The 26,920-nt window shown below is 36.8% G+C and overlaps 1 protein-coding gene across 1 annotated transcript in view; it reads right to left on the reverse strand.

The window, feature by feature from the left end:
* Positions 1–3,197: 3,197 nt before the first annotated feature.
* ALKAL1 (ALK and LTK ligand 1) overlaps positions 3,198–26,920 on the reverse strand; it is a 33,183-nt gene continuing 9,460 nt past the window's right edge. The window contains exons 2-4 of the mRNA XM_065630238.1: positions 9,523–9,576; positions 5,634–5,714; positions 3,198–3,262 (exon numbers count right to left, since the gene is read on the reverse strand). Of these exons, the coding sequence (XP_065486310.1) occupies positions 3,198–3,262; positions 5,634–5,714; positions 9,523–9,576 (200 nt within the window). The remainder of the gene's footprint in view (positions 3,263–5,633; positions 5,715–9,522; positions 9,577–26,920) is intronic.

The following is a 26,920-nucleotide window of genomic DNA, read 5'->3' on the forward strand; positions in this document are numbered from 1 at the left end:
AAATAAAATGCATCTAGTAACAAAATGTTGTAAATCAAAAAGGTAAAAGATGTCTTCTCTGTCTTGGAAGATTTCAAGGCACTTTCTTGGCAAATCAGAATTCTCTCCTTAGTAGAAAGTCTGCAAGAGAAAAGGACATACCATTTTATAACTAGTTTCAAAACGCAGAGGCAGACCATTTAGTGTAATTCTGTTTATAAATCACGGTTCCCTGTGGATTGCATAAATCTTAAGATTAACTCCAGGACGCCAATGGGTCTTGCCCTCCTGTGAACACTAATGAGTTTTGCCGTGGCAAATCCTCATCATCAATGCTAAGAGGTTTAAGCAGTCCATGCTGCTGCATCTTACAAGAAAAGTTCCCTGTGCATATAGTCACATGAGTTTCTAAATTCTGGGTTTCATCAAATGCTTTACTTCCATTTGCAAGAATCTGAATTGCAAAACCAAAACTAAACCAAACCGAACCAAACCGAACTGAACCGAACCAAACCAAACCAAACCAAACCAAACCAAACCAAACCAAACCAAACCAATCCAAACCAAACCAAACCAAACCAAACCAAACCAATCCAAACCAAACCAAACCAAACCAAATCAAACCAAGCCAACAACAAAAGGCTAAGAGCCGTGACAGCCAGGAAGGGTGAGCTTTGAACTCCGGTCCCGGAGCGGCGCCGCCATCTGCGCGATCGTCCCGGCAATGCCTCGGGGCGCAGAGAGGTCCCCCGCGGCGGCCCTTCTCCATGGTGCTGAAACCGGCCGCGCCGCTTCCCTTCCACCGCCCACTCCCGCGGAAAGATCGGCTTTTCCCAGACAAAACTTCACTTCTGACAAGACAAGACCACGTTTACTTTTTGTGCCCGGGCACTTACAGGAGGGGGTGGAAAATATTTGCATAATAGCATTGCAGTTCTGTTTTTATGAGGAAAATGTAGCCTATTTTAGTACATGCAAGAGAAATGTTTAAAAGTAGTTGGCAGTTTTTTGAGTGGGAGAGCCTCCTTCTTCAAGGCAACAGAGAATCTCCAAGACTCTCTCGGATGTTAAAGCAAAGGCAAATTCCCTTACAGGAAACAGGAACTATGACCCTGTCCTTTCTAAGCTAGTGTGAAGGTGGTGAGAAAAACAGATCCTTTGTGCCAATAGATGGAGTAGAAGCAATCACAGAATCATGCCAGAAATGCAGTGTTATCGAGGAATCAACATATGTAACTCCTGTGCTGTCCTGTCTGTTTGGAGAGAGGGCAACTCCTGCTACCCTTCATCTTTCTCAGGAAAATCTTTTCATTCCAATAAGACATTGGGTATGAGTAAACATGAAGATCTGAGCCTGGTTTATCTCTAGTGGAAACAACACTCTACGTGCTGGAGAAACAGGGTGAGAGAGCAGAGAGGAAGCTGGGAAACACTCAGATCACAGCTCTACTTTTTAATTTAATAGTTTATTTTTAACGAAGTAAAGAGAAAGTCAGCCTAGATACAACTTTAAGTGAACACAGTGCACACGAGCTGCTAACATTGCTTACCATTTAAACCCTCCCTTCCCCACATGTCATCTCTTTGAGTGTATTTTTGGCAGGCAAATTGGAACACCTGGATTTGCAAATCACAACAAATTCTGATCCTTTTTTACTTTAAAGATGGAAATAGGAGGAGATAGATGCTTCTGTACTGTCAATATAGAGGCAGATCTTTTGACTCATCCTCTTGAAAGAAAAGGGAGAAAAGTATTGGAATACCCAGAAACTTTTCTGGTAGCCCTGAGCCATCAACCCAGAGATGTAAAGGGATACAGATGAGGGAAAAACACAGACTAAATAGGTGACAGTGCAGAAAATGATAGAGTGCTGGGATGTTTTAGAAAGCTGAGATTTGAAAAAGAACACTAAGAAACAAAGAGGAATTTAGGCACCTCAGAAGAACAACAACAACAAAATATATAAAGAAAAGGGCATTCAGAAAATACCCTTAGTCATGAAAAGGAGATCCTGGAAAAGTAATGAGATCCATAGTCAGGTCTCTGGTTATGTTCAGTCTCTGATATATTCAAAACCACCTGCAAGACCTGGAAAGCAGGGACCCAAACAGACTGAAAATAGTTAAAAAAATAAAATAAGAAGATAAATAAATGAGGTCATTTTTTCTCAGCACTGAAATACTGCCATATTCTTCAAAGCATTTTCTCACAGCCACCAAAATGAATCCCACCTCCGCTTGGAAATCAAATCAGCTAACACTGACTCATATCCTGCTCTTCCTTTCTTATTCTTGATTAGTATGAATTGGAGTCTTGAAGCAAGAAGAAGTGACATACTCAACTCCCTCAAACTCCAAGTTTACAGTATTTGTCAGGAGGAGGTGGTGAAAGGAAACCATCTTAGAATTTTGAATAAATTGAATTTGCTGATTTTATATATTTTATTGGTCAATAATAACCAATGCAGTTTTTCAAATTACTGTTGGAAGTGTAACCATCTTATTGATATTCAAACAACTGAAGAAAACAATTCACTTGAAGATGTTGCTTTTATCAGTGACAATGCTGTTTAATTAACACATTTAATATACATTTCATAAACAAGGATGGACTGGTTCCTTCCACAGCCTGTTACTTGAAGCCTTCAGATTTGTCACATCTTTATGTTCAGTTTACTTCCACCACCATAAAGTGTTATTAACTTTAGAGAAATTGTCAGGAGACAATTTGGAAAGGAAAAGTGGTCCCACAGGTGAATAAAGTGATACATTATCTATGAAGATTGCATTGGCAGACCCGAGACCAAGATATTCTGCTTCTTCTGTGGATTAACGACAAAGCCCTCTTATGGAAAGGCTTGAAATAAATGTTGATGAAGTCCTCATGCATTTTTATCTTTCACCAACCAGGGTCCTTTTCAAAATTTTGAACAGTAAGAGGTGACCCAGAGCATAATTATGGACTATGGTGCCACAAGTGATTGGTAGGAAATTATAGTGGCACCTACTTCTGAGGTATCTGTGCTTCTATGTATTTCCATGAGGAACCAGTTGGTCCTTACAGCAATGCCAGACCTGCATTAAGATGCACTCCATTCCGTTAATACCACATTTCTATATGCACACCTGATAACATGGTACAAGTGTGAAGTAAATCACTAGACAATTTAACAAATAAGAAAATGAGTGGGAAAAATGATACTTACATAGCAAACATCCTAGGACTGTGTACACAAAGGGCTCATTGCTAATCTCGTTAGCAACCTTGCACACCTTTTATAATCTATAAAACAAAATTACCCACAGCAATAATGAATCTCAGTTGCCAGATACCCTAAAAAATGCATAAAATTAAATGTAGAGTTTGTACTAGAATTTCAGACACTCTATGCATTGAAATCATTCTCTGATGGAAAATCATGAAACTATGTGTGCAAGATGCAAAATTAGATTGTACCTTATTCTAGACAGGGCTCTAGAAGAAATATAAGTGAAGCAATTCTTTTTCCACCAGATCATTTCCTTCTAAGCTGTAGAAGCCCAGGTTGAACCCCCAACTTTACCTTAAGGAATTAACTCATTAACAGGGAGGCTATTCTAACCAGTAGACTATGAAGAAGTTTGAGTTCAGGCTCTTTCAAACTTTTTTATTGCACAATTTAGTCTTAACATTGACAGAAATCCATATTTTCCATATTCAAGTAAACCTCTTAATCATCAGACCAGTGATACTAGCATCCTACTTGCTATCTCTCTGGTGTCCTTGGTTCAAATGACCACTTGGTTCAAGTGGCCCCTGAGCTACTGCCACCCTTTCTGATGGAAAGATCTAGTTCTTTAGTAACAAGGAATGATTAGGTGCAATTTTCTTCACTTGCTTGATAAGTATTTTAATAAAACTTAATAGAAATTGTGACAAACAGCAAGAGACTGAATGCTAACCTGGATTCACTGCTTCAGGGAATGTTTGTACAGAATATAACTGTGTTAGTAGGAGAAGAAGTAGCTCATCTAGAAAACCTATGGTGGCTAAGGCGTCCTTGAAAGAAAACATCAAACACCTCTGAAGGGGTTGGAAAAGATCCTGGCTATCATCAGCCTTGATAGCTGTTCTAAACCCTGAGTGATGTATAAAGTGAAGACAGTTCTTAGGATTTAATTCTTTTTTTCAGATCAACAGAACATTTCGGGTTGAATGAAAATCATTGCTTCGAGTTTGGCTGACGAAATGGATTTAAAAACCCCTGCTTTGCTTTTAATCAGGTATTTTGTTTTATGTTTTGTCTTGTTAGTTGATCTTAAAAACCAGTTCTTCACACAGTCCTAACCACAAGCTTGTTTTTAACTTTAGAGAAAAGTTATTTAATTAGAAGAGAAATATTATGCCTGTGTTTCTTCATAAATAAATGAAGTACTTAGGCAACACAGGGAAGTCCAAATAAAATCCATACAATGTGGTACCATGTATTCAAGGTATGCAATATGCAACAAGCACGGTATTTTTGTTATGCAGCATGTAAGAGATATATGTCTAACCTACTCATATGTCTACTTACAAAGTTATATGTATGTCTTTTGAGGATCACCCATGGATTTCTACATTCCAACTTCTGATCAGTGTAAGGGTGGACAGAGACGAGACTTGCTCCATCCCCTTTCAAAAGACAGATCCTCTGAGGTGCTGAGCTTTGGTGAAAGAGCATCTCAGCTGCTCACAAAAGGTGCTTACCATCATTCTAAGTGATGCAGAGAAGAAGTGTCATTATTTTTTCACGTTAAATCCTGAAAAATTTCCAGAGTGCCTCGGTCCATAGTGTGCACTTACACATCACCAGTGTTTCTAATTAAATTGTATTACTTCTTTTCCACTCACTTTATTTGAATTGTCCATTGTCCTTTCTAGGACAATTTCCAAGCAAAATGGAAATCCCTTAAAAATAAAAGTTACTTTAGGAAATGCTGAAGTGACTTATTTTTAAGGGATTTCCATTCTGCTTGGATTTTTTTGTTTGTTTCAGGGGGGTTTGTTTGTTTTATCCATTTAATAACATCTTAGGACACTTTTATTTTTCAGTCTTTCTGATAAAATTACATTCAGGCTGTGTTAAAGCAAAACTTCTGTGGCTCTCTTACTGGAATATTGTTTGATAAGAACTGCATATATCAATAATAGCCATGATGAAATAATTGATTTTTTTGTTCTTTAAGGGTGAGCATATAATAGAAAATTATCACCACAAACTGAAAAATGTCCAAAACTAAGTTATAACCATACTATTGAGGGTTAAGAGACGGTAGGGAATTGTTCAGGGTTTACCTTATTGCATGAGTTACTAAGCAGAGCTAAAGGAAGGAGGAAGGAGAATATGGCTTCATACCTGCCCTCTGCATAGCCTGATTGTTTTTTTTGGAGTGCAGTTTTCATTTCATTTATGTTAGTCTCACTTTGAAGGAACTCCATTATATGCAGCTGACTGCAAGTGCATTAATAGAAAAACTTTGTATATTAGAAGACCTTGGATACATCCTGTACTATAGTGTTAAAGAGTAACAGTTACAAAAGGACCAGCATATCAAACACTTAGTAGGAAAAGCAGGTTTCTTTAAAACAAGTATCTCAGCTGTCATTTCAAGGTAGGTTAATTGCTACTTACAAGCTGGTGTTGAGCAGTCCCTTGTGTTGTGATACAGTCGATGAAAGTGCTTGCTACACTCTGACGAAAATGTGACTGGCCCTGTTTGAGAGTAAGCAAGAGTTAACCAAAAGCTTTCAATGTCAACACATAGAATTAATTCGCATGTGTTTTGACAAGTACATTTAGTCTTTTATTAGACTGTAAACAGTTATGATGCAATACAATAATAATAATGCTACTGAAAAACAGCGGAAAGAAATATCATTGCTACGCTATTATGGTCACGGTCTGAATAACAAAAAAATGGCCCTTGGAAATGATGGACTGGATTAGCCTTGAAATTCCACTAATTCAAAATGAACAATAACATTTCTTATATAGTGAAAAATAGAATGGTGCCTCTACAAAAGAATTTTGTTTGCTCAGTAGTCAGTATTCAAATGTAGATGGAATGAAGATTTTATTTCTAAAGATAAATAAAAGTAATATTTTATCAAATACGAGTTTCTAAGCCCTGGAAAGATGCAGTAGCTTCACTTACTAATTCTTCCAGTTTGCACATAGATGGTATATGAAGTTCTTAACATACAACATGGGCGTTGAGGAAGAAAAATGACAGCTGAATATCATCTAGGAACCTGATTTGTTAAAGTAGTCCTAGCAAGAAAGAGCGCAGACATGCAGAGGGCAGCATGCGTTTCAATGTTTGGGTGAGGCAAATCCCTGTGTGCCCAGGGTGTAGCGTGTTGTGTGTCTGTTTCTCCAGCCTGTGCTCCCTTCTCTGGATATCAGTGTCATCTGTTTACACTAATATTTGATAAGAATATATAGCTACTGATCTCCAAAACATGGCTCAAAGGTAACTAGTTGTGAAAGAGCCCTTCCATTATTGCTGATGGCCCAGGGAAGGTATTACTGATGGCATCTGAGCTGAAAAGCAGTGCAAAAATGCAGTATTTGCATCATTTAACCTGCTTAGCAACACATCCACTGACAGTTAGGGATGAGTTTCCTGTGATTTGGACAGAAAACACTTACATAAATTGACACTGACTGAACCAAATCAATTTAACTTCCATCCTCTAAATTCAGCACAAATAGGAACCCTCAACAAGAACACATTTTTTTCAGCAACACTACAAAAGGATCCATAGAAAGCATGTTGTGTTGACTAACTACCCTGTCAGAGGAAGATAGCAAGCATTTCAGGGCAAAACTTATTTATTTCATCACTTGAAAGGTGGTTTATCAGCCTGGTAAAACATACCAAGACAATTATCTCTTGACAGTGGAGCCAAACTATCACAAGCTTGAGAGAAGATTCCTCTCTAAGTTAATGAACACACTTGAACATCAGATATAGTATACAGTAATATGTGGATTTTGTGAGATTTTTCAGCCACAAATAGGCTTTTAGATAAAGTGACAAAGCAGCCCTTGCAACTTTGAACAAGAAGATTGTTGCCATTTTTTATCTGAGTGATTAGGCTCAAAAGAAAGTATGTAATTTGAAATTATCCAAGATATATGGAGATAACATCAGCTTTTGTCACTAAATAAATTCCTTGTCCCATCAGATAATATATGGTTTTATAGCTTTCTTCCCTGCTGTCAAAAATAGTCTGTTAATTTTACTTGTGCTTTACAGAGCACACTATGTCAGCTGGCTTTTCAAGCTGAATTGATAGATAACTTTATGACTTACAAGATTATTTATTATTTTTCCTATAGTTGAGTACTGTTACATGTGGTTCTTATTTGGCTCTAAAATGTGTCTACTATTCTTGGCGTACTAGAAGTGGACAATAATTTTATTAACCCTAAAACTGTAAAGATAATGGACTGCAAAGATAATGTTGATTTCTCCTCTTTTCTTTTTCACAACTTCATTAGTTTAGGATGTCCTAACTCTTGAACATATCTGAACTATATCTGAGCAGTTTACATAACTAAGATTGATAGAAAAAAGATTTTGATTTGAACAAAATCAAGAAAAACAAAGTTAGGCTGTTATTTTAAAAAAACACCCGCAGATTACAGGACCAGATAAAATTGTGGAAAACAACAACAACAACAACAACAAACAGGCAGAAAAAACAATCACTGGAGATCTTAAGAGCATAATTAACGAAAAAAAAAATGTAGGCAGAAAATCTAAACCAACAAAGAAATAAATGTCAACGATTTTGGAATGAACTTGCTTTCTTTATTCACTCCAGCTAATGCTAGTCAAATAATTTCAGCAATTTTGATTACAGATACTCATGTAGAAAAGGACTGTTAATTTAATGAATGGCTCCAGAAACAGGCCTTCAAGTATTTTTTGCTCTTTTTCTTTTCTATGATTTAGTATTCTCAAAATACCTTCCATAAAACTCACGGTTGTTTTTCATTGTTGTTTTTGAGTAATAAAACTTGTTCTGTATTCATTATTTAGCTTCTCCAGATTCTTATGTTGAGCTTTTTATGGTAGCTGAGCAGTATCCAAAGTTAAGAATGAAAAGGAAATGGACTGAGTATTAATATAACCAAATCTTTCTTGCCTGTCTTCCCAGGAGAGGAATTTTCAGTATTCCTGTGCTACATAGGATAGCATAGTTAGAATCCATATGCTCATTTCCTTCTCATATAGGCTGAAAATGGTAAGGTTCATAACTACTCTTGTTTACTGTAAGAGTCAAGGGCCAGCTGGTGTGGCGTGTTTCCTGTAGACGCTGTTAGGCTGCAGCTAGCAGTTGGCAGAAAGATGCTTAAAGTTGTGCTTGTCCTAAAGGATTGAGGACACCTCCCCCAGGCGAAAGAGACAACAGATTCTTTCCTTTCTTGAGAATGACTGCCTGAAATTTCCAGCAAACGGGAAGTGCATTTTCCAAATCTCTTTTTCATGCTCCTTCTGCCAACTATTTTTCCAGTTTTTCTAGTTTTTTAGTTTTACTAGTCCCAGTAACATTTAAAATCACCTACAGATTTGCAGTGTCATACTCTGAAACCTTCACTTTTCTGAATTCCAGAACATTTAGAACAGGAGAGAAAAGAATCAGCACAACAATCTTGCTGTTGGCAACTCTTTTTGTCTATATTCACAGGGTACAATATTTTTCCAGTTACAAAATAGAGTCTCAAAGGTAAATGCATTATAAAACTCCACCTCAGTTTTCAAGTACTTGAGTGTAATCATACTAAACTTTCATATATGAAATAACAAATGATTTTTCTGATTCGTTTGCACTGTTTAATCCTTCCTTGTTCTATTTGATTGCTTCGTTAAAATAAGCATCCACATGTGTACATCTTGAGACAGAAGACAGAAATTGTTTCCCTGATACAGTGAAAACTTAAACAGCCACACAGGTCTGTTTCTGAAAGATACATGCAGTCCAATGGGAAGTTTTAAAATTAGTGAACTCAAAAATAAATACAGTAGGACTGACAAAAATTATGGAAAAATTACATATATCTAACATGAAGAATGTACTGAGTTCTCTTATTGAAGTATTACTTGCCAGAGATAGCAGAAAGGTGCTCACACATATCACATTTTCAACACCATACTGCAAATTGTTTGCATGTAGATATACAATGCAGTATCTATGACATACAGACATATACATTCAGTACCTAAAACTATTGAACTTGTAGTGTAGGTGCAAATCAACATGCAACAATAGGATGATAGAAATGAAACAATAGGTTTTAAATCATGAATGTTTTAACTTACCATGTTTTGAAAGTTATTTTAGTCTATTCAAAGAGAGACTCAAACTTAAACTTCTAGTCCTAAAAAATGCGAATTTAACTTTACAAATGTTAAACTCGGTGCAGAACCTCAAAAGAAGCTAATGGTGTGACCCTGTGGCTACTTAGAATATGCATATGTAGGTAAATTAAGAGCGAGTGGCTGCCTTACCTGTAAAATGTTTTATGAATTTGTCTTTTAGACTGGAATCTCTTGGCAAAATCTCTAAGGAGAGAAGAAAAAATGTATGTAATATAGGAATTACAAAAAAAGCTCTGAAAGCATAATATGCAAAGATGTCTGCTGTAAAGAGACCCAATAACTTCCCAAAGTAACTATGAAATTAATTTTCATAGTTGTTGGTTTTTTGTTTTTTTGGTTTTTGGGGTTTTTTTTCATGCTTTGTGTGTAGACAACATTGTGAGATGTTTCAGGTAATTCACAGCTGAATACCAAATGGTCACGCTACAATACACTTCTTCCTCTGATAGAGAACATTTAGAGCCAGGTCCTTTCAAAGTCTATAGAATTTGCTGTGGGAACAGTAGCTGCCTTTTGCCCCATAAAATTCTTTAGGAAAATTCTGTAATACAGTATACAGCCAAAACCTCACCCCTAAATGCACATAAGGTAAAAGAAGATACAGATTTGATGTTCAGGCAAGGAGTTAGGCATTACAAGCACAAAATTGCAGCTGTAGCTGTGTCGCTAAGCCTGAGAAGGAGTGCTGCAGGCTCTGCTTCCCATGAGTAACCTACATTGTCCCAAGGTTCACGCCAGCTGGCTGCGCTTGTCCCAATAGGGAAAACTGGGTCAGTCGTGTGTTGGTGAGTGGCTGAATGATACTGACTGTGTGCCTGTCCCTCCCCTGCTGTGGCTGCCATCCCTCCAGGCAATAACCAGCTTTTCAACATGCGCCCATGGTTCAGCTCTCTTCAAGCGTTCATTTTTCTTCATAGTATACTGCATTTGCTTGGTAAAACACAATCAGTGAGCCCCTAGCCCTCCACGAACACAACCCAAGCTCATTTGTATAAAAATCACAGGCAGCACAGGTTACTGGAACACTTCTGTCCACTGACTCTAATGACAGGGGCAACTCCACCTCTACTATGAGTTGCCCAACACAAACACAGTAATTTTCTCCATCTTCCAGCAGCATCGCCAAGGCCTCCTATCTGTAAATAACTGTGAGGCTGAGTTCTCAAAGTACTTAGTGTTTCAATCAAACTAATGAACATCTTTTTGGAACAGAATATGTATCACTGACTCCCGACCATATCACACTGCAGCCAGGAGCAAGATCCCAAGTCTGCACAGGATGCTTTTATGAGGCAGTGAAAAATTATCACGACAAAACCTCTAGGCTAGCTTTTCCTGTCTTCTAACAAACTCTTAGTTGCTCCAGTCATATTTCATGTGGGATCTATCATCTATTAAGAGAGTTTAATATCAATTCTCACGATTTACACTCACATCCTCACAATGCATTTAAATTCCTTTGACCTATTAATTTCACAAGGGAAAATCAGTAACATGGATATAATAAGATAGATTGGCAAAGCATTACTAAAATAAAAACACTTGGAAGTCACGCTGGGCAAAAACACAAAAGAAACAGGAAAATAAAAGAATAAAATATTTTATGTGTGAAACCCACATGAACAGGAAATATTGAGTGGATAGGGTTTATTCAATGCATTCTTGCCTCAAGACCACGTTATACAAACTAATAAAATGCAGCAAGTATATACCCCATGGGATAAAGTAACTGATTATTTTTAATCAGCTGAGAGAATATTTTGACTGTGTCATTCTTGTGCCCAGGCTTACAAAATCTTCACTGCTCACCAGAGAGAACAAATCTGAATTAAAAGGCACTTTTGCTATTGACTCTGGGTTCATCCTGGGTATAATCTCAGTTTATAATAATAAATAATCTTAGTTCAAGGATTAGTTTCTTATTTACATTAGGACCTCTATGTGTGTCCTTAGAAAATTACTCATCTGGGGCAAAATGTTGCCCATACTACACCCCTTCCACAGACAGCAATGGCCATGGACAACTATCATATGGTGCTAGGACAAATCTTCTACTGGATCTTCTGTCTAAAAGGCTAGCAGTATTTATGGCAAAAATCTAGGGACAAGACTAATTTAGAGGGTTTTCCAGCTCTGTTTCACAGAACAAAATGGTGACGTTTACACTGCAAATTTGGTTCTAATCCATCCACATAGTTAATTTTCTCAAGTTGTGACACTTCACAGAAGGTCTCATGCCTTTGGGTAAAAGATGACAGGATCTGCTTGGGTTTTATCCCATGCTGAGATAAAAGAGATGATTGGAAAGCTAGGAAGGTCTGAGCTAAGCAGCAGTGAGCAACAGCTGCTCCAGCTCCCCACTCTTTCATTTTGTTGTAAACTTTCCAAACTTGATTTCAATCACTTTTGTTAAGCTAATTCCCTAGAAAATTATTCTGTGCACTTTTCAGTTGTTATTCAGCACCTGATAGCTGACATGAATGTTTAATTTTTCACTAATTTGGATGTGATTAAGAGAGGTAGAAGACTAAATAGGCCAGAGCTCTGGGCTCAGGCATATGCTCAGCCTGCCGTATAAGACATTGTTCACTCATGTTGGATGAGGCTTTTTACTTTTCTGTGCCTTCAGTCTCTCTGTATTTTGTCTGATCAGACTGCAAAGTTGTGACAGCACGTCCTTCTGTAGCATAAGTAAGACCTGCGCCTGTGGCATTGAAATAAGCTAAATCCATACAACGGTTTGTTGCCTTGGGACATGAAAACTCCACATCCTCAGGTGATATCACCTTGGCAGAAAAAAATCAAGATCTCAATTTGTTTATGCTCCCAACAGGCAGCTTTTGCTTATTTTTAGCTTCTTCAAGGAAGCAATGTAAATCAGTCAGCAAAAATTACTCCTGCTCTTGGCCTAGTGCAGGCCTACATCAGGGGGACCTACAATATCTTACTGCGGGCTGTACTGTAGGCAAGGGCAGAAAATGTGAAGTAGCAGAGCTCAGGCTCTGCTTCATTGGCCAAGTCCCTTAATCTTTCTATGTAAGAAAAAAAGTCTTCATCAAGAATCATAATCTTCTCTTTCTGGAAGAATATTCATGCAACAGAAAACAAAAACAACAACAAAGAAAAACAACAAAAACACACACACACAAAACAAACAAACAAAAACACAAAACAAAAACGCTGCCAAAACCAAACAAAAAAAGAAACCAAACAACAACAAACAACAACCCAAAGGTTCCTCAATTACTCAAAAAAAAAAAAAAAAAAAAAAGTAAAAAATCAACTTGTGAACTGTTAATGGAAAACTTCTCCATGGCAGGTAAATGTTCCAGGAAAATGTAAGCTTATCCAACACAACATAAAAGCAGAAATGACATTGCTTATCACTATAGCTTTGTCTGCCACATAAATATTTCTCAGATTTACATGCAGGTGCTAAAGTGCTTTCCACAACACATTTAAAGCTTAGCATTTTTAGGCTGGTTTAATAATTATCTGTTTTCCAGAATATCCATTGTTAATTCAGAATATACACATCTTAATTCAGAAGTACATTGTACAACATTCCTTGAAATAACATGTTACGTGATGGCATAACAGGCTTTTCTTGATTTTATGTTGTTCTGCATTTCAAGAACTTACTTAATAAAATTAGGAAGTTCAAATTATTATAATCTCAGAAATTTGTTTACAATATAATGCTTAGTCCAAGATACAGTAAATAGCAATGACAATATATCTTATCTCTTACAATGGTTATATGGCCCTGATCTGGTTTTTTATTCACTCTGGTAAAGCCATTTTGAGTTAATGTAACTGTTTGTTCTTTAGAAAGGGCCATGCTCTAGAATTACACTTCTTACTTTACTTTTTATTCTTCCTAGTCATATTTTTTCTTACTTCATAATCCTTTTCAAGCCAAATTAATATTAATACAAGGCAATACATTTCAGCAGGTCTTGCATTACCAAACTTATAATCAATTTTTCCAAGGCTAGTATAGATTTATCTAAATTTTACGCAACTGTCACACACATAATCTTATGAAAATCTTAATAACCTTATAGTATGTTTAAAGTTATAACTATGGCATTTAGAAAACAAATGTTTTGTTGTGTATTTTCTTCTTTCTGTCTGTAAAATGACAGAAGAAAACCGTCAGCAGTAAGATGCAGCTGACTCTTCTATTATAAACCTAAATGCAGGCTTTTAAAAATGTTGTTTTGGCATGAAAATAGCATGTGATTTTCTAATTTTTTTTTAAAAGATGATTTCATGTCATGAAACTGCTTACAACACAGTATGTGTTAATAAAGTTTTAAATAAAAGTGACATTTTGAAGGACAAGACTCTCCAAAGCTTCAGCTTAAAGAAAGGCTATATTTGTTCATAGCATAGGAATAAATCTTGCAGTGGTAGAAATATCATGCTTCTACAAATATTGGAACACTGCCAGCAAAGCTGTCTCAAGCACTTTTATAGACAAGTCCCATTTATTTGGATGGAGCTTATCTTTACTAGAAACTCTCCACAGTGCCTAAAGTGGACAACTCTTGTCTACTCTGACAATACCACAAGGTGAAACGCTAGTAGTAGTAGGTTTGCATACATCCAGCCATGTCAAGAAGGATTCAGTTTATGTAAAAATAAAATGTATGATGATAAAAGGGATAGTAAAATATTTCAAATGTAAATACCTAAGGAAACTGACAAATTGTCGAAAGAACTTAAGCAACAGATATGAAACTAGATCAGAACAAGATAAAAATACCCAAGTAAAGCGATATACTAGAAAGATGAGTGGAATGACATGGCAATGCCAGGATGAAAGTATCCTCAGCATGATAGTCTTAAAAATACATGAAATCTTTGCAAAAGCAGTGTATTAAATATGTATATATATTCGGAAACCTTAATGACCCAGACCATCTTTCCTCTAAATGTCTTAATTTACATATGTAATAATTTCTACAAATGTTAGGAAGAGATGTACAGACTCGGTTAAGAAAAAAAAAAGGCAAGTTTTGCTCAAAATCAACAATTACAGTAGAAAACTGTGCAAACATAAGACACCCTAGCAGAGAAAAAAATTGTTAATGTTCACTTTGATAAGTGTATCATATGGTGTTGAGTAAAGCATAAGCTTTTGACTAGAATCTCACACATGGGAATCATACAGTAAAACATCCTGTGAATGAATGGAGCATCAAGCATGCAGTTTCTTCAGTACCCTGGGCCAACTAAAAGCTCTTAGTTTCCTACTTTCACTGTTATACTTCAGCTGTGACCAGATTGCACAAAACTCTTACTTCTAGGCCCATGGCTAGAAAAAGTTCTCATCTGCAAAGCTGAGGGTTTCCAGCAGCTTTGACTGTGCTGGGAATGCTGTTTTTTTAATGCTGTTATTTCATTGCTACAAGAAAGGTATTACTTTTTATTCCGCAAACAATAGCCATATTAATATACATTGAAATATTTCTCTGGATTCTCATGTGGTATCTGATACAGAAGAGATACAGAGTATGCAGTTCTTTGTTGAAAATATGTGACATTTGTACTCCCTACTCAGGACCACCAGTTGATTCTGGGGTCTGTCCAAGAGTGCTGGAAATCCTTAGGAGAAATTTGTGGTTCTGTTACAAATCAGTTCACAGACTGATGTATTTAATGCATTTTCTATTGCAGTTTCCCATAGGGAGGCAAGAAAAAACATTGTTTTGTGCAACAGAGAGCAACCCCTTTCATCACTAAAATCATAAGTCATTAAACATTTTCTATTATTTGTTTTTGAAATACCTGCCAGATGAGAAAATATCTACTTAAATGATGTCATTTAATTGTCTTAGCCCCTTCATCTGTGGTTTCTGCCACATAAACTGTATTTCAGCTTTTATTATGTTATTTTTTCTTCCTGTTTTCCATAATTAAAAACTTTATGATAAATTCTGATTGATTGTCTTAACAATTTGTTTGCTTATACACACCACCCCGCTGCCGCCTTCCCCCGATAGATCTGCAATTCATTCCTTTAGACAAGGGAAAATATCTATTTCTGTGTGCAGAATTCCAAGATGTCACTGTATTACCACCTCTGTTAAGTAACACACACAGTTCCCACTTACTGAATACTTTTATTTTGAGACTGTGATGTGTACATACTAAGTTCCACGAGGCATAGATGGAAAATGAGTCAATGCTCCAGGCAGATGCATTCCTTCCTGTATGTAACACCACTGTTTGAAATCCAAAACTTACCAGACTCCTGCAAGTACTGTGTAATGAAGATTACAATAAATTAGCAAAATTTTTTGCATTTTCTATCACTGTCTGCCCTAGCAGTTGAAAAATTATCTGGTATCTTAGTATTTTCTGAAAAAAAAGCACCTCAAATATATCTCCAAATCAACACTGCTTGGATTCACAGAGATGAAACTGCTCAAGAGACAATCCTGAATTAATCTCCAACTGCATACCACTGCCATCTGCTGAATGCGGACTATGCTGAATGTACTGATGAACACCTTTCTGCTTTGAGACTGGAGTTTACCAGGCTTCCCATTTACTCCCTCTAACGGGAGCCCTTTCAGTTCTCGCAGTACGAAGTGTACTCTGGAGCTTAAGGGTTACAATAGAGTGCAATCAAGAATTTATAATTAATGACTTGGTCAATTTATCTTCTGCTTCTCCAAGAGTAGACATAAAGAGTACTCTAATCTCTTTGGATTTATTTGCTCTCCATAAAATCTTTGTTTACTACTTTAACTTTATTTATAGAGAATATTTGGAATGCGCATTGTGATATGTGACCGTACCTCATTAGTCAAGTCCTAAAATGTTAGTTCTGCTCCCATATTAAATAAATGCTTCCATGCTTATTTCCTTGTCCAGATCTGAAACAGTGCTTCTAAGGATACTTAATCTAGTGACGGAATGTTAATTTTCCCTGATATTCATTCCAGTAATATTTTTCTCTTTAGTTATGAATACAATATCTGGTGTTACATACATAAACTTAAATGTCTGTATTCTGTAACATTCATCAGGAACTTGAGCGATAAAGTGGACTGTGACATCAGTCAGTTTAGAAACACTCCAAAGCAAAAGCCTAACAGGGTCTGCTTTCATTATGGCTGATAAAGTTTAGCATGTCAGTCACCACTGGCAAGAGCACTACATTAAAAAAATCAGAGTGATTCCTAAATGTGCTGAAGATGGGCATAAAAGGAAGCACCAGCTTCTAAAGTTCAGCCAGGCATGCAGTCACAATTTCTATTTTTTTACCCTCTTCCCTCTGCCAGTACATCACATGTAGTGCCAACCACTCATTCTTATCCCAGAGTCTCTATTCACCTATGTCACATATCTCTTACTCATCCTTATCTACATCAGTTGCTCCCTTAAACCCAGGGGGATTAATATTCACAGGGCATTCACAGGAGAGTTACTATTATGTTCTACCAAAATTGCAGCATTGCAAACACCGAACATGTTAAAAAATGCACATAGTATTGTACAAAGAGCTTCCTAAAACTGATGATAAAAACAGATAAGAATATTTTCTACAAACCATAGCGAAGTGAGAAAATGAACACATTAAACAATATTTAAAGAGTAAAGGCATACTGCTTTCCTGATTCAGCATGCCTCGCTTTTGTCTGTAGAGCTATATGTGTCCTCATAATATTTGTTTGATGGATTGACATCTGTGCACCAGAGTTTGGAGCAGAGTTGAAGTATTTCATCTTTCTAGTTCTTCATCCTTTGTATGGAATGGAATGCTTATTATTTTTTTTTAAGATTTCTAAAAATAGTCTTGAAATAGTATGAAGTGCTGCCTTTTTAGAGTGACTGGGATCAAATTCCACTCTCACTGATGCCTGTGTAGTCCCCCTCACTCATTGACACCCCATTAATGTAATTGCAAGGGAATTATAGAAGAGATTTTGGACACAAATATTTTTCAGCTGTATTGTTATTACAGAGACCCTCAGGTGGGTACCAAGAAAACAAATTACTAACTTTAGACACTTGATTTCAGTTAGATGTATAGCCTTTATTTGAGCGACGGAGCAGTAAGCTTTAGCAACACTAAGATTCTGTACATTCTATAGTATAATATAATATAATATTATATAAATACTAACACAAAAAAGCAAGGGTAATGTGACTTGGACATTTCTTCAAGAACAAAGTAATATTTTTCATCTCTGCTAACTGATAAATGGGCAAGACAAATCTTACATTTAGCTAGGCACATTCCAGTTCTTTGAAAAGCTTATGAACAAGATTGTAGGACTTGTTGCCTGAAACAGCAGATGGCTGGATTTAATAAATCAAATAGGTTCAAGCCATATGATTCTAACTCTGAAATACTAGCTTTAATTCACCAAAAACTATCTGAGCTATGTTCTATGTGCTCTTATCCCCATTGGGTCATGGCCTATGAGCACCTAAGAGAGAGGAATTTCTCCTGGAATCTCTACTACTCATGCCCCAATGGAGTCCTTTTGATTAAATGCTAAGTCTTATCTAATCACTATGCAAACTTGTAAATATATGACAATGAGACATGCAAAAAGTGCTCTTTTACCCTGAGAAGAAATACATTTGTTTGCGATAGTATTTTATGGCTAACTTCCTCATTCTTTGCTTATTGCAAATCATTAAATGGAGTTAGTTTGGGAATTAATTCAATTTATTTATTACTACATTACAAAGGAATACATGGGATTAGAAATTAAACATCTCAAGCTCTTTGCCTCATTTCTAATATAGAGTAAATCCATAAGTAACATCCTACTGATTCAGTTAGCTTTCACGAAAATAATGTCCATTATCTAGCACTTTTTTGGATGTTTCAGATTGTAAACCACTGATGTTTTCAGGAAAAGTAATTAAACATTGGTGTACATCATGAGACAGATAATTTTAAAACAGCTCACTTTTTTTGATCTTTTCAAAGCACCAGAACTAAAATTGTGATGCTGCCTCAGAAGGCATTATGTGCTCATTTGTCTTCTAAGTTTGTATTCTAAATTTGTGCTCATTTGTATTCTAAATTTTCTACACTGCTGCAGTTTTCTCTCCATTCATCTGTGTTTGGAAGTGAATGAAACTGAAGTTTGTCCTCTTTTTCATGAAAGTGAGACCTTTAGTCCCACAACCCTTCTACCTTTCTATTTGCTCTCATAGGACATAATGAAAGTGGAGTGTCCAGGTCAAAACTCCTGTGCCATTACAGCTAGTATCACGTTACTCTTGCCAACATAGTCCCTTCCCAAGCACAATATGTAGGAGATCAGCCTTCTTTCATGCAAGTGAAGTGAGGTAAAGTGACACAAAGTACTCTGAGACAAACTTTTGTCTCTAGACTTTTTTATGCTTCAGGTGAAAGAAATCCTTCAAAAAGACTTTCACAAAATCAAAACAGTGAGAGGAAATAAAGCAAATACATAATAATTTTACTTGAGTTTGCTCTTTTTCATTTTACTATGCTGCTACTTGGGAAGGCTACAGAAGTTCTTTCCTTTATAATCCACCTTTCTGACTTGAACTGTACTGTGAGGACAATTTTTGAGACACTACAACTGTTCATGTTGTCTCAGTTTCCCACTCCTTGTGATCTACATTACTGTATTGTACAAAAGTGAAAGAACTTGTGACAGTACAAGAGAGGAGGCTGGAAAACACATCTGGAAGCAAGAGAACAAAAGTCGGAAAAAGAGGCATGGAAACATTCTAGACATGAGGAAGGTATTTTTTACAATGAGCGTGGTGAAATACTGGAACAGTTTGCCCAGAGACAGAGTAAATGCCCCATCTCTGGAATCACTCAAGGCCAGGCTGGACAGGGTTCCGAGCAACCAGGTCTAGTTGAAGATGCCTCTGCTCATTAGAGGAGGGTTGGACTAGATGACCTTTGAAGGTCCCTTCCAACCCAAACTATTCTATGATTCTATGATTTGGTGTTCATCTTGTATCACTTTTAACACCTACACAGGGTACAAGGCACAGGAGAAGGACATATACTTATCATTCCTACCTTCACCCATCCCTAGGTCATTTCTTCACAAGCTATGGAGGAAAACTATTTTTAACTAAGTCCCTCCAGTAGTCTTAGAAGCAGAAAAGGTTGACTTACAGTCATGGGAGGGCGAAAAAGACCTGTTCACATCCACAGGAAGGACCCAACCAGCTGCTGCCCCTGCTTGTCTCTGCCCATGCCCTGCTCTTGCCCAGCCATTGCACTTGCCTTCTCCCCTCCCTTGTCCTCCACTTGGCCTCTTCACCTTGACTGGTCATCGCTGAGCTGTGAGTGGGAACTGAGAGTGACAGGAATAGTTAGCAGTGATCGTTGCTATGAAGACAACTAACGGCACGAACAGTAATTCCAGGGAGGCCTTCCTACCTCAGCAGAGCAATGACTATTTACAGCCTGGAAGGAGTTGCCAGCCTCCAGTTCAACACTATCTTAACGGCAACAGATTATCCCTAGAGTTGGCTCCTCTGAGCCTGGGCACTGAACGGTGGGAAGGACATAACCTGAGATTGGAGGGAGCTAATTCACTTGAGCTACAGAAGAAGCATTTAATCATGCCTGAAGTGTCAGGATAGGCAGACACGGAATGGGGAGAATAGCTTTGCCTATGGTAAACTATTCAGGGTTTTCAACACTGTTAATATTATATTCCTCTTCTGTTCCTCAAACTTTGGTTTTTCTTTGCTTAACTCATAATTTGTGAAGGGAAAGTAATTGCTCACTAAGTCCTCAGATACTACTTTCATTTCTCAGAAAAGGAAATCTCATCATGTTGCTGGTTGACGGACTGCAGTAATGGTATTATTATCATCATGGGCTTGAAGAGTCTGAATCCTGGCTGGCCATGGGGCAGAGATGTTTGCCACCCTCTGATGCCCTCTGTGGTGTGAATGCAGAAAACAGCACCTAAAAACTGCCCTATCTACATCAGAATATCAGTACCTTCTGAGCATGTCCAGAAATATGATACTAAGTAATTTCTCTGTGCTCCGTTCATTTATAATGTCATCAGTTCCATGCTGTACCAACAGTCATTCATCATCCAGCCAGAATTTGTAGAAATACATGTCAGTCTCCAAATTGGCTGTAGATCTTTCCAAACATTTTTCTTTCTGTCACTTCTCTACCAATATTTCACTCTGTCAGCAGAACTACTTGAAGGCTCTTAGCCAGGTAATGGCAATGTACTTTCAATTGCACATGTGAAGCCTTCTCCAGAAATCTTTCTTGCTTTATGTCAGATTGTCAGTCAGCTCCAGGTAATTTAATTTTGTTTATAGCTAAACAATCCTTTCAAGTTTTCAACTGATGCTGTCTTTCTTCTGATAGTTTTCTCACTCCTGCAAAGCCTTCATGGTTAAACTTTTTTTTTATTTATTTAATAGAAAATTTTAAAATGCTAAAGGAAACATGCAACAGTGTCATGATAAGGGAAAAATGTTTTAATTTATTCATACGGGTAACAAACATCTCTTACATGTTCATTAAGGAAGAAATAAATAATTTTTTTCTATAAAGTTCTAAAGCTTTCAGAACCACAGTTTTTTAAGGTGCTATTTTTAAGCTAATATCTTTGAGGTGGAGCACAAGTCTAATTCTGAGATTGTCAGAGCTGTAATCTGAGACTGCACTAAAAGGAGGAAAATATATATACATGTCAATGTATCTCTTTGAAATTGACTACTGTCAGAAACCAATACCTAAATCCAGAGTTACAGTTTCCATGGTTAGAGTCACAGCAGCCATTGTTTCAATGTCAAATTTTGGAAAAAAAAAATCAACAGCAACTAAGGAAATGCATTCTGTTTAGAGTCTTAGTTTATGTCTACAGTAAGACATAAAGCAGTTGAGTACAAGCAGCTCTCTGGATTCCCGTCTGGTACAAGAAATTATTCTAGGAACTGTCAGACACTCAAATAATATAATTTTGAGAGCTGAAAGACACTGGAAGCAGAGTATGGCCTGATTCTGTTCTCCTTGATTTCAATAGAAGCAAAAACAGGTCCTCAATCTGTGTGTAATTCACATGATCTACTTAGCTAAACAATTAAGTCACAGCTCTGACATCTGATATTTATTTTAAGTTCTCTGAGCCAGATTCTCTTCACTGAGCCAACTCTTTTTTTCTATTCTGGTGGCACAAAGGCTATAACAACTGTGGATTTTCCCAGCTGGAGATTCTCCCAGCATGACTAAGTCTTTACCTGTCTGGCACAACCAGCTTTCATGTTATTTCCTTGTCTTTTCCACCCTGAACCTTCACCATCTTCTTATACAAGAGAGTAAGAGGCCTAGTTAGAACCCTCATTACCATGCTTCAAATATTCTTAGCCTGTATACTTACCTCTTCAAATTAAAGCTATCTGATCAATTTTAGTCCAGAGGCTGTTGTAACTAAGGTGAAAACATAGTTTGCTATGATGCTCCTTCTGTGGTATTTCAGAGGACACACAGTTGAGGACCTGTCCAAGGCATGTTACCGATGAGACAACTCAAAAGCTCTGAACCCCTAAACTGTATGTCAATCCTACCTGTGAAGGCCATGCTTAAGAATTTGACCATATTGCAAGGTCATCCTTAAAGTAAAGACCCTCAATTCAAGCCAGTCTTTTTAAACCCTCCTCTCTACCCCAAGAGAGCAGAGGCTGTGTTAAGGCATACATCAAAGATATGTTCAAGTAAAAAACAAAAAAACAAAAAACCAAAAAAACCACCAAAAAAACCAAAAAAAACCCCACAAACAAACAAATAAACAAAACCAAAAAAGTTTGATTAGCGTATTTGTTGACCATTACCTGAGTGGGGAACCTTGTGGTTAATGGCTGATCCTTTTACATTATTTTAGATGATGTATGCAATGATAAAAGCTTTAAATGACACTAGTTTAATGGAGATTAAAACCACAGGATGTAGATTACCACTGCTCTTATTTGAGTTTACTTTAGGCAACATCCCAGAGTAGAACTGATCTGCTAGAAAATGTGAATCGCAGTGGAACAACACTAAACCACTATGAAGATAGCACCAATTACTCATACTTCATCCACGCCTTTGAATATGTTTACTTTGTTAAGGAATTTGTGAAGGATCTGACTCCAGTCTCGAGATGAACTCACATCCTGATCCCTTATGCCTGTGCTCATGTTTCACTACCTAAAATCTGGAGCTCTCTGGAACGGAAAGCTCAAGCATATATTGATACATAGTGTAAGCCCAAACTCCTGCCCAGCAGCATGAAGTAGTCTAAATGTCACAAATGGGTATTTTTATATTACGGTGTAGACTCAGCCTCAGACAGATGAAGAGGCATTGAGTTCAGAGGCAACAGGAAGCAGGAAGCAAGCAGACTCACCCAACGGAAAAAAAAAAAGTAGGAAGTAAATATGGAATGTGTGTCTATTCTAACGAGAAACTAAATTTCTCCTTGGGCATCCCACTTCTTTCGTTGTATCCTCTTTAGCTACAATACAGTTGTGCCCTAATTCTGGGCAGAATCCTATTCTAAGGTGTGAGCTTCAATGAAAACTTACAACGTTCACTAAATAGCTACCTACCACATTTGACTTCCAGACACACACCATGATAGAATGGCCCAGCAAAGCAGGTCCACAGCTTTGTGTATTAAGATTTTTGGCCAAGGAAATGAGTCAGCCTGGGAGGTAAACAACATCAAAGAGTGTAACATTCAGAATGCAGTGGCCCCTTCTGATTCAATGCTTTCTAATCAGCCATTTTCCAATAATTCGTTAAGACTGGAACAAAGAGGTTGAAACATTGGCTTCTCCTAAGGCTTCAGCCAACCGTAATGAAATCATAACAGGATATATTTACAAGGTTGATATCTTGAACTCAGCTATAATAATGTTTATTACTAATTCTTCAATAGCTGCTCAGAATGCATATTTGTATTAGTTAATCCTTGCCTGTGGAGACCTTTATATTTGTTTTGCAAAACAACATTAAGAAGCATGGATTTCTTTTTGTTTCCTCTCTGTAAAACCCTGTTTCCATCAGAAAATGCTGTGGGATCAAGGAATAAGCCAAATGTAGTGTATACGATTACTTTTCTGCTGTTGCTATTAGTGAGCACTCTAGAAAACAGAACTGGAATGCATATAGATCTAGAGTCACATATTCTGACAAGTTCTACATTTGAAAAAGAAATGTAAAAAAGCATTTAGCAATTATGCTTTGCATTGTGAGCCTCTTGAACAGCACCACACATGTGTATAGTTCAAAACCACCCTTTTTCTTCTTTTATCCTCTGTCAGATGTGAACATGGAAAACACTGAAATACATATCTATTTTGAAAAGTAAAATAACAATTACAGACATGATGCATGAGTTTATGCAAAAGAGCTCTCTTTTTTTCCTAAGAGATTCTAACAAACACATTAGGTTATCCCTTGAGCAATTCAAACAGAAAAATGTATGGCATTATTAAACCCTTGCTATTTTGAATACTAAGCTGTGAATATGTACTTCACTCTTTCCAAGAGGAAAGATGTATTACAATACTAATTGTCCATTAAACTACAAAAAGATAATTCACTGAAAATAATGAGAGATATAGGTAAAACTGGTCAAACTATTCAAGGCATTAACTTACTGAAACTTTATTTTCCTATTCATAGGTTTTTTCTGTAACAGATAACAATTTCCATTCATCCATCTATCAGCTATTTGAAATCATTAAACTATCAAGGCAGATATTTCAGCTGAATCCAGAAACTCCAAATTACGCCTGGAAAGTTATTGGAGAGCTCTTGACCGAAGGCAGAACCACTTTTAGAATGAGATATAGAGACTACACATTGATAAATATGAAGAGGAAATTCATTTCTTGCAATTCTGCAGCTCTGTGTGTGAGTATTCTGTTTTAGCTATCATGGCTGCTAATAAATGTAGATTCTAGAATATTTGCATAAATTAAAAACAAGAACAGCTGCAATACATCAAAAGCAATATATGAAATTTTTGAATAATCTGAATGAAACTGATGACATGTGCTTAACTGCATACAAGCCAAACTCAGCAGTGACAAACATAGGCAAACTCTATCGGAGTGAAAGGAAATAGAACTGAGTTTGCCAGAGCTTAATTAGACCCTGCTCTTTTTGAAATATGAATAGGCTCCAGGTTGATTGCTGTGCAAATGGTAATGTTTGATTGTGCTTTACATTTCCTATACTTATTTTAGAAATGTTTCTATTCTTTCCAAATTAGAACATATTCAGAACTATCATAATAGATTAATAATACATGGTTTCTCCCTTAAAAGTACTTTGTTCTAAACTGCCATCTTAAAGGTGTTCCCAGTGAACATATGCGATGTTTATACTCAGGCTAAGGTCGCTTTACCCTCTCACAGTTACATAAGGAGAAATTTTATAAAGGATAACGGGGATCAGAATGTTTTGAGTGTGTCATATAAATGCATTAAACATAGTGAGCTATTTAGATATAACTCATATTGGAAGGCTTCTCTTTGAGGATCACAAGCAGGTATAGAATACATGCAAATCACACATTTCAGTGGGCCAATATGTGCTGAGCAGCAACTGCTGGCCTTAAATAAAAAACAGAAAACACTTTCCATATCCTGGAAGAGAGCAAGTTTAATGTTTTTCTGTTTTTCACTGCTACTCTCCCTGTTATATTATTATGGTAGTCAGAGAGTGTAACTGCAGAGAAAATGAACTGTTACCCTCAATATTCAAGAGGTTTTCTATCTATTCTAAGATAACATTTATCTTGTTAGTATTATTTAATCTCCATATTTACTCCTTGTTTCACTCCTTGCTCTGACAAGAAAGGAATAGTTATCCCAGACAGAAGTAAAGCAGCAGCAGCAAAACTTCTCTGAAGGTTCTGCTCAGTTCTGGATCAGTGGACTTCAGTACAAATGTGCAATATGGATCTGTTTTAAGGATTTTGAAAGCCCTGACTGCACCTTAGATAAGAGATCCCCTATACTCCCATGCAGCTGAATCATATATGTACACATGGAATGACACCACCATGCAAGTAATGCAGTTACCCTGTTCATGAGCAATACATCTGGTGTTAAATTTGCTGTGCCTGTGAAGGTCTTATCCAACACAAATTATTTATTTTGTAGTAATCTCTTTTCTGAAAGTCTGAAAATTGATTGACATCTGGAAAAGTGTCTTTCTGCTGAATAAAAGGAGGAAATCTATCTATATTAACTTTACATGCAAACTTGGGGGTTTATGATCTAATAATGGAAAGCATAAGTTCTATGGGGCATCTTGCTAAATTAGTACCGACCAACAGGTCCATTCAGACTTTAGACCCACAGCATAAAATGGAAGTGATTAGCCTGCTCTAGATTTTCTTCCAATCCAGAAGATTTCTCGAGACACCACAACAAATCCTCATATTGATATGTTTTGGCCATGAGTCTTTTTCCACCATGTAAAAGTTCTAAAAATATTATTCCTAAGTTTCCTTTGTTGAATAGCCAAATTTTCCTGTGGATCTGACTGAGAAGGATAAGGATGTGAATCTGAAAACTCTTTTTTTGTTTCATCTCTAAAAGATCTTAATGCTAAATTTGGAAAGAAGACTTTCTCATAATATTAAAAAATATTCCTACTTTGATCCCAAGTGTGAAGAAAGGGATTACACTTTTTTCTCTCCTTTTTCTCTTCTTTTTTCTCTTCTTTTTTCTCTTCTTTTATCTCCATAAACTGAACCTTGTCTCTTGCAGGACAGTAACCCACACAGAAATCAAGATAGCTGTCTGAGACAGACACATTCTAGATGTCAGTACCCTAAGGACACTGAATTAGATAATAATAAAGACGAGATGAGTTCTATGATTAAATATGTCACAAGACATCTTCTTTCTACTCCAGACACAATTTGCTAGGGCTCTAGAGTGGCTGACACCTCTCTGCATCTTGATAGGGTCAATATTGTTGAGATAGATACACTCTATTTTTAATGATTTACCCTGCTTGATTCTGGGAATTCTGGCAGAAGCATCCAGAAGCTCATGTAGATCATTACAGTTCCAAGACAGCAAATAATCTGTACATGGCAGCTGAGAAACAGTCAGAGATGATACAAAGACTAAACTGAAAGTCAGCATAAACTGGTGCCTACAGCAGTCTGCATGAGGTGCTGTGGGTCATCATCTCTATAGTAATCAAGGGACTGGCTCCATCACATAGCTACAAGAGTGTTGCTATTGTGCCTTTATCGAGAGATAGGAGAACCACCAGTTGTACTAGTGCTGGATGGAGACAAAATTAAAAATTATTCTTAAAAGTATTTTTCTGAAATCATTCCCAAGCATAGCATAAAAGAATAAAGTTTATTTTCTTGCACAGTTAGAAGATTATTATGATGTTCACAGAAGTGTATGTAGATGTAAACAGTCTTGTATATAATAAAAAACTGCATAGTAAATTATTAAAATGTCAGTGACAAGTGTCTCACATTAGGTATGCTATGTCATT

The sequence above is a fragment of the Caloenas nicobarica genome, chromosome 2, assembly GCF_036013445.1.
Source record: "Caloenas nicobarica isolate bCalNic1 chromosome 2, bCalNic1.hap1, whole genome shotgun sequence".
Classification (NCBI taxonomy): Eukaryota; Metazoa; Chordata; class Aves; order Columbiformes; family Columbidae; genus Caloenas; species Caloenas nicobarica.